Source organism: Grampus griseus (genome assembly GCF_964374135.1).
Source record: "Grampus griseus genome assembly, chromosome: 5".
Taxonomy (NCBI): domain Eukaryota; kingdom Metazoa; phylum Chordata; class Mammalia; order Artiodactyla; family Delphinidae; genus Grampus; species Grampus griseus.
Genome location: NC_138998.1, coordinates 28,021,918 through 28,030,383, shown reverse-complemented (window position 1 = coordinate 28,030,383; position 8,466 = coordinate 28,021,918). Strand labels below are relative to the sequence as shown.

The 8,466-nt window shown below is 59.0% G+C and overlaps 1 protein-coding gene across 1 annotated transcript; it reads right to left on the bottom strand.

The window, feature by feature from the left end:
• Nucleotides 1-3,263: 3,263 nt before the first annotated feature.
• FOXL2 (forkhead box L2) lies at nucleotides 3,264-4,403 on the bottom strand (the record flags this gene model as incomplete). The annotated part of the gene is made up of 1 exon (XM_082655201.1): nucleotides 3,264-4,403. One exon carries the CDS (start codon nucleotides 4,401-4,403, stop codon nucleotides 3,264-3,266), a length of 1,140 nt encoding a protein of 379 aa, XP_082511327.1.
• Between the last annotated feature and the right edge of the window lie 4,063 nt (nucleotides 4,404-8,466).

Sequence of the window (8,466 nt, the reverse complement as noted above, 5' to 3'; positions counted from 1 at the left end):
GTGTAGACCAGGAATCCCTCCCCGATTCCTCCATCTCATCCTCCGAACTGGGTGAGGCTACTGCTCTTTCCCCAGTCGTGGGTGCCTCTCGCCTTTCAGTTCTTGGGGGACAGAGAAAGGCTCTGTCCTTCAGCGCTGGCCTAGGCCAACTTCCCCACCTCACTGGAGGCTCTGCCCAGAAGACTTCCCTTCTCTTCTTTCTCTGCTTGGAATAGCAGTTGTGGGGTGCTGAGAGCCAGCCTTGGAACAGAGAGCCTCGACCAGCTGAAGCAAAGGCTCTGTATGTATTCTCTGTTTTCATTCAACAAACCAAAATTATATACCCAGAACATAACTGCATATGTTACCAATGACTTATGAATGCAACACACGCTGTGGTCCCAGTAACCATTCCCTGAATATTAGCCATATGATTATTACAATGCCTAAAATACATGCCCTCTCTGAGGGTGAATGACAGATATACACACCTCTCTCCCTGTCACCGGGACATGACTTACACTGTAAACACACATTTGCAGCAGGCATAGACTACACAACTACCAATGAGATACACGTTCACATCACAGAAAGCACGGGCAAGCACGCAGCCATCTACTTTCTTTTCCCCACCTCACCTTAGTCAGCCAGACAAAGGTGCGACAGGTTGCCAGAAGCACCCAGACACCAAGCCTGACCAGCCTCTTGGGTTTCTCGCCTGCCGGGGCTGAAGCTCATCTGCAGCCCGCTCTGGTTCCCCTGGCCCTGGCAGGCTCCAGTCCCGGTCTCGGGGTGATGCTCCTCAGAACCCACACGGCTTCATCCTCCACCTTCCAGCCTCCCCGGGATGCCCGAGGAAGAAGTGGGATTTCTGAGCCTGAGCCACTTCCCCTTGGGGCCAACCACACATAACAGGGCTCCCACTCTAACATTGCCGAGGCGTAACCACCAGTATAGGCTGAAGTGGGAGGCCTGCAGGCTCATTCCTTGCCGCAGGCAGCTCCTCCCGGCTTACTGGTCGGCCTGGACCTGTGGCCACTGCTGTACAGGCTGGGTGGGGGGCAGTGAGCAACACGTGGCTGGGAGCGGGGTCCAGCTCAAGCTGCGCCGCCGCAGTGGCAGCAAGAGTTGGTTGATACTTGTCATCCCACCGAACGACTGAAAGCTGACCACCTCTAATCCTCCTCTCAGCCCCGGCCTGTAATCCGGTCGAACTCCCGTGTGCCTGCGCGGAAGCACCAGTCTGAATTCGTTATTCGAAGAGTCTCATTAAAGAAAAAGAGAGAGAAAAGATTACATTTCGCGGAAGCACCAGTCTGAATTCGTTATTCGAAGAGTCTCATTAAAGAAAAAGAGAGAGAAAAGATTACATTTCTACAGCCAGGCCGTATGTTCACCTATCTCTGATATTGCCAAATCTCTTACACATATCTCAAGGTAAATGAATTCTGACCATTAAAAATAAGGCAATCAGTCACTCGTTACGTTTGTACAGAGGTTTTCAGCTTACAGAGCATTTCCGCAACCAGGATTTTATCTATTTGGAATAAACTCTTCTGGCTGTTAGATTTAACTGGAAAAATTGAAAAGCATGAAGACAATATAATAAAAACACAGCCCATACACCCAGCACGGCTGTGGAGGAGGTAAAGTTCAAACTTGCATGGATGCAAAAATAGAACAAATCCTACGTACAGTCACGCCTTGTGAAAGAACCACGGCAAATAATGTCTCTGCGATGACGTGAAACAGCCTCAACAGACCAGCGATGACACAGAAAACAAACAATCCCCGGGAAAACAGAGCAGCAGCGACAACCACAAAGGCCCCCCACTCCGGCTGCCCTCAACCCTTGTTTATCTGAAAAAGGGTAACTTTTTGCTGAAAATCTCCCTCTTTTAACTAGCTGCTGAACAAACTTAGACGCGACGTAAATAATATAAGTCCGTGTGAAAAGAAAGAACAAAAAAATTTATTCGGGAATCGACAAGACAAAACAACAACAAACGAACAACAAAAGTGCTCTAGTTCTTTCTAGAAAAATTTGGTCCTCCAAACGACACACTACAGAACAACCAGGTCTAGAGTTTTGGGCCAGCAGGCTCGGGGCCACAAGCCCGCCTGGTCCGACTGCTGCCGGGTTTCACATTTCTCCTGCCCAAGGTGGGAGAAGCAAGACGTTTGAAAAACAAAAATCAGGGAGGGGATGAGTTGTCCCTGCAGCTTCCGCCAGGCAGGCACTGATCTCCCGGCGCTCGGGGGTTTGCATCGGAAGATAGGGGAAATTTTTTGATATTTTTTTAAAAGATAGGTTGAGGGGGGAAATCCTCTAGTTTGCAGAGGAAACCGTCTGTTACTGGGCATATTCTCCTACCTCTGTGAACACAGCTTTTTGAAGGGCCGACAGGAATTCTACTTCAAATCTCCTGTAGAGAAGATTTTCATGTTTTGCTTTAGCAAACTCCAAGGCCACAATACTTCGCCGGTTTTCCGGTGAGATTTTTCTTTTAAAAAATATATTTTTTGATATCATCTAAAATAGCCCTCCCCATCTTTTTAGCAAAACATTAGCCAGCCGCCCGGGCCTGAAGGGGCCCGAAGCGCCGGGATGGAGAGCGGGGGAAACGCAGCCTCTCTCCGAGCCCGGATGCGGTGTAAACCCGGGCGCAGGCGGCCGAGTGAGGCGGCCCCGGCTCCCTGCTCCGGCCCAACCCCCGCCCGGCCCAGTGGGCCCCAGCAAGGGGCTTCTGAACAGCTCCAAGAGGGTACGCGGAGCAAATACACTTTCGTCCCTTTCTCGGTCGGCACGGGTCTCGTTGCCCGCCCAGGCCGGCGCTTCTAGCCAAGGATGGCGCGGCAGCCGGACGGAGAGAGCCGAGCGCGAGCGCACCGACCTGTGAGAGAAGGCCAGGAGGTCTGCGCCGCCGACGCCCGGCTGCACCTCGGCCCCGGGCACTTCCTCTCCGCCGTGAATTTTGGCAACCGGTGTCCAGCCTGGACGCTGGGGCGCCCGGAGAAGACTAGGCCTGTAGAAAACGCGTGGAGAGGCGGCCTGTAGGCCGGAGGAGCGAAAGGGCATAGAGGACAGGGAGGCGAGCACAGGAGGAGAAGCGGAGACAAAGAGGAGCGAGGGGAGCCGAGGGGAGCGCGGAGGCGCAGAGGGGCCGTGGGCGCTGGCTCAGGGGGCGGCCCCAGCGGGCGCGCGGTCTGGCTGGCGGCGGTGGCTGCGTCCAAGGCCGGCGTCGCGCGTTCCTGCATCCTCGCAGCCGGCGGGCCCTGGCCTTTCAGAGATCGAGGCGCGAGTGCAGCGCGCCGGTCTTGCTGTCGTGGTCCCAGTAAGAGCAATGCATCATGGCGAGCTCGGGCTGCCGGGCGCAGGCGAACTGCAGGCCGGGTGCGTTGGTGGGCGCGGGCGCCGGGGGCGCGGCAGTAGCCGGGCTGGCGGGGCTGAGCTGGCCGGGGGGCGGTGCGGCGGCCCCGTGGTGCGGCGGGGCCGGCGGGGGTGCGGCAGCCGCGTGCAGATGGTGTGCGTGCGGGTGTGAGTGGGGGTGAGGCGGCGGCGGCGGGGGCGCGGCGGGCGGGCCTCCCAGGCCGTTGTACGAGTTCACTACGCCGGGAGGCAGCGCCATGCTCTGCACGCGTGAGTACGGCCCGTACGAGGCAGCCGGGCCCGCCAGCCCCTTGACCACAGCGGCCGCGCTTGGGCTGCCCGGGCCTGCGGCCGCCGCTGCTGCGGCCGCCGCCGCAGCGGCCGCCGCCATCTGGCACGAGGCGTAGGGCATGGGCGAGGGCGGCTGCGGTAGCGGCCACGAGTTGTTGAGGAAGCCGGACTGCAGGTACTTGGGGGGCGCCAGGTAGCCGTAGCCGTCGGTTCCCGCTCCTGCCACGCCGCAGCCACCCGCGGCACCTCCGGCCCCAAAGAGCCCCTTGCCCGGCTGGAAATGCGCGGGTGGCGGCCTGAAGGGTCGTTTCATGCGGCGGCGGCGCCGGTAGTTGCCCTTCTCGAACATGTCCTCGCAGGCCGGGTCCAGCGTCCAGTAGTTGCCCTTGCGCTCGCCGCCGCCCTCGCGCGGCACCTTGATGAAGCACTCGTTGAGGCTGAGGTTGTGGCGGATGCTATTCTGCCAGCCCTTCTTGTTCTTCTCGTAGAACGGGAACTTGGCGATAATGTACTGGTAGATGCCGGACAGCGTGAGCCTCTTCTCGGCGCTCTCACGGATCGCCATGGCGATGAGCGCCACGTACGAGTATGGGGGCTTCTGCGCCGGGTCCGGTTTCTCTGGGGCTGTCCCGGCGCCGCCGCCGCCGCCACCCTTGCCCGGGCTCGGCGGCGGCGGCGCCTCGGGCTCCTTGGCTGCGCGGCCGGTCTCCGGGGCCAGCAGGGCCCCCGCGGCGTCCTCGGGCTCGGGATAGCTAGCCATCATGACAAAGCCGGCACGCCGCGGCCGGGTAGTCCCTGCTCTTTTCCGCTGGCGCTGGCGCGGCAAAGAGTCCCGGCGCACAAGTCCGCTCACGGCCGAGTCTCAAACTTCTGGAGACTGCGGATGCCGCCCGCGCTCTCGCTGGCGGCCTCTCGCGCCTCTCTCTTCTTTCCCTTACCCTAGGGAGAGGTCGGCGGGAGTGGAACTCAGCCTCTGGCCATGGGCAGTCCGCCCAACAGAGAGGGGCTCCGGCTCCGCCGCCCCTCCCCGCCCAGGCCAGTCCCCGCCTCGGTGGGTTTTCTTTTCTGCGCTCTTCCCCTCCCCCCACCCTCCGGTTTCCCGAGGCAAGACCCGCGTCTCTGGCGGAGCTGCCTCCTGGAGTCCCTAGTGCGCCAGGAGCCTCGCTCTGTTCTGATTCGTATGGGCTCCGCCGAGTTCCGCTTGCGTCAGGCGCCTTCGCCCCTATAGCGGGGCGGCCAGCAGCGCATGGGAGAGTTCATCTCCAAGTCACTTTTTGTAAACGCCCCGCACAGCCCGGACCAGCCTGCCCCCTCCCAGCGAGCTTAGGGGGCCCGGCGGACAGCCGCGCTCACGCTCTCACAAGCCCTTGAATCTGCCGGTGCTCGCTCTGCGGACTGGGCCGGGAGATGCCGAGGGCCTCGGCGGGGTCCGTCCGCATTTGGCCCGTGCCCTGGGAGCTCGGGCCCTAGCGGGGAGAGGCGCGCCAAGCCTCCTCGCAGCTTCCAGGTGAAAGAAAACGACTCCTTTGCTCTGCCCTTCGCTGCTGGCTGGGGGCTAAACTTCTAGCTCCGGTCCGGGGGAGGGGCGGGACGGCGAGGGGGCCGGACGAGGGTGGGGTGCAGAGAGCTGCGCGTTGGCTTTGGGAAATTCAGCCCAGAAACGCGTGTCACTGAACGAAGAAACCTCGGCCTGTCCTGTCCCTTGCGCTCTCAGAGTGACTGGGCCGGGACGGAGCCGGGAAAGAAGATCGCTGGGAAGAGGGGCCCGGGGGCTCCGCCTGAAGCCCCTGCACCCTTCCTTGCGCCGCTCCTGGACCTAGGAACCAGACCCCTACTTAGTAACCGCGTCGTAATCCTACGGGTTGGATGTGTGCTTAAACACACAGAGACTCCCTTTAACCAAGTAGACCCCACTGTGCTCCTGCGCCGACACAGGCGCAGATGTTGCCGTGGGGCTTTGGGGGACTGTATATGTATGTGCACCGCATCACAAATAGAAGTCATGGGGAGGGTCTGTCCTTGTGACACGTGAGATACCAGCTGTCCGGGTGTGCGTGTGCTGGTGCAGAAACACAGGTATGCACATATACAAGGTGTGATATTTATATTAATGGGGTAAAACACATTTATACTTATAGATATGTAATGGTATATGTGTGTCATGTATCAGAGTAAATGTGGCTCATGAATATCGCATCTTCTTTCTTTTTCCTCTTTTCTCTGTCCTCTCTCTCCTTTATTTATTCTTTCCTTCCCTTCCCCATTTCCCCTTTTCTTTCTTTCTCAATTCTTCCTGCCTCTCTCGCTGCTGGTGTATATAATCTATCACAGCCTAGGAAGAAAAACAACAGGCTGTAAGGGAGGTACTTGTTCAAATCTCTCTCCTGACAAGACATTTGTTCAATCTTTCTCCAGGGCTGAGGGGTGAATTCTCACCTACTTTCAGCAGAAGTCTGATTGGGACCCAGTTGCATGCAGGGAGGTTGTCTCAGGGGAAATCAGTGTTGGCAAAATAGTCAGGTGTGTCTTTTAACAGTTAACTCAGCCTTAACAAAAAGTCTGCAATCATAAAGTGTGAGAGAGATGGCCGGTGTTTTGAGTCTTCATGCCCCACACCCCTTGTCGCCGATGGGGCCAGGATACTTTGTGGAGGAAGGTGAACCTGAATGGATGTCATGCGGGTGTGTGTAGTGGTTGGCATGTCTGGAGTGGCTGGCCCAATGCCTGTCACTACCTCTTCCTCCCAAGCTGCCCAGTCTCTGAGGAAGCCTGAAGGGCCACTGGTGGCCTATGGGCCTTTTCCCCAGCATCCACAGGCCGCACCCTCATGTGCGGCCTCTTCCCACTCAGGCCCCTGATCTGCATTCTGAGATTAAAGGAAAGGAGGACAGGGTGATCAGGCTCTTTGGAATTCAGCATCTTGAAGATGACTCCAGAGAGCTCAGCAGGGCAGCCTGGCCTGAGCACCACAGTAAGAGGGAAAAGGTCCCAAGTGGCTTGATTGTTTTCTTTCACTGCTTCCAACATACACCGGGGCAAGCAGCTCATCTTCAAAACTTCTGTGGTTGCTTCCTGAGCAAGAGCGAAGGTGTTTTCTTCTTCCTCACCCCCCTTAGTGCCCAGGCTATGGGTGGGAGTGGTGTGAGTTGGGTTTGGGGCTGCTGCAGATTGACCTCACTGTCCATCCTCCCCCAGGGCCTTGGCAGGGGAAAATACAGCTGGGGGGTGGGGGGCTGCTCTCTCCTCTGTTTTTTTCTGACCACCCAGGCTGGCGCCCCCTCTCTCTCCCTCTCCCTCTCCCTCTCTCCCCCTTGCAGGCATTTCCGCTGCTGGCCTGCAGCAGCCAGGTGTGACAGCATTGTTGTGTGTGTCATCACTTCCCTGAATTCCAAACTTGGCTCCCTTTTCAGCCTTTAAGGACTCTGTGTGTGTGTGTGTGTGTGTCTGTGTGTGTGTCTGTGTGTGTGTCTGTGTGTGTGTAGGGGTTGGGGGTAAAGGAAGGGGTTGCTCTCAAGGATTTTCTGAGTAGGAAGGAAGAGGAGTCCTGCTCCCAGGTATCGATCTCTCCAGGAAACGGTGGGGCGCGCCTTGGTTTACTTCTCAGCCCTCTTGGGCAGGCTGGGTAGGGCCCTGCTTCTGGGCGAGGTCGGGATCCCGCCGGCAAGACAGACCGCGCCGAGGCTTGTGTGGGGCCCCAGGGCGTTGCGGCGCGCAGGGCTCCGGCTCAGTGACCTTGGGGCGGTGCCCACGTCCAAGGGCCGGGCGGAGCTGCCAGCCTCTCCGGCCCGGGTTTCCCGGCGGCCCGCAGCTGCGGCTCCGGTCTTCCAGCCCGAGCACCGCTGGCCGACGCCGTGGAGACCCTACGACCTAGCGCGGCCGCCGGCCCCGCGTCCGCCCCGCGCGGCGGAGGCCCCGACAGCCGGAGCGAGCTGTGCTCTCCGCTCTGATGGAGCGAGGCGCTCCTCTTCGCACGGCCGGGAATCCTGCAACAGCGCTGGAGCGGCCCGCGCCTTGGGAGCCTGGAGGCCGGGCCCCGCCAGGTGAGCCGCCCGGCGACCCCGAGGCAGGCAGAGGAGTTTCCCTGGCCCCGCTCAGCTGGCCCCGAGCCGCCGGCGGCGGAGGCCCCCGAACACCCACCGCTCCCCGCTCCTGCGGGGCGAGAGGGAACTCTGCGGCGCCACGGCAGGAAAAGGGAAGCTTGAATACGCGTGGTGATTAGTACATACCCGCGCGACTCCACACCTCAACAGCTGTCAGCACCGTCCCGGCCCACCTCACCCTACGGACTCCAGGTCTCTCTACCCAGGTCACATTCCTCCATCCATCCATCTCTCTCTTAGTCAACCCCCGTTATCCCCTCCAGTTCTCCTTTCCCCCACTACTCTCTCACACTCACCTGTCACAAATACTAGTTCAGATCCTGCACATTTTGGTGGAAAACCTGTCAGTCTGATGCTGGGACTCTAAGCCTCTTCACACACTCCCACACCCAGCTATCTCAAGACTGATCTCTTGGCTCCATGTCTGCAAGTCTGCCTCCCAGAAGCCTGCTGATTCTCTGATGTCCTTGGCCTGCGGTTAGGGTGACTGGGCTGCCACCTGGACGTCACCATGGCGAGGTTGCTGTTCAGAGTTCTTTTGAGAAGCTCAGGTACAGAACATATACCTGATGCACTTGAACACACAGGCCACTCACACAGGCTTCATCTCTGTCTTGTAGCTGTGCTTGCTGCCCGAACTGACAGGCTGCAGAGAAGTTTGCACGGTTCTCTCCCATGCACACACCCACACGGCGCCAGGCCCCAGGCCAGCCGGTATTATTCTGC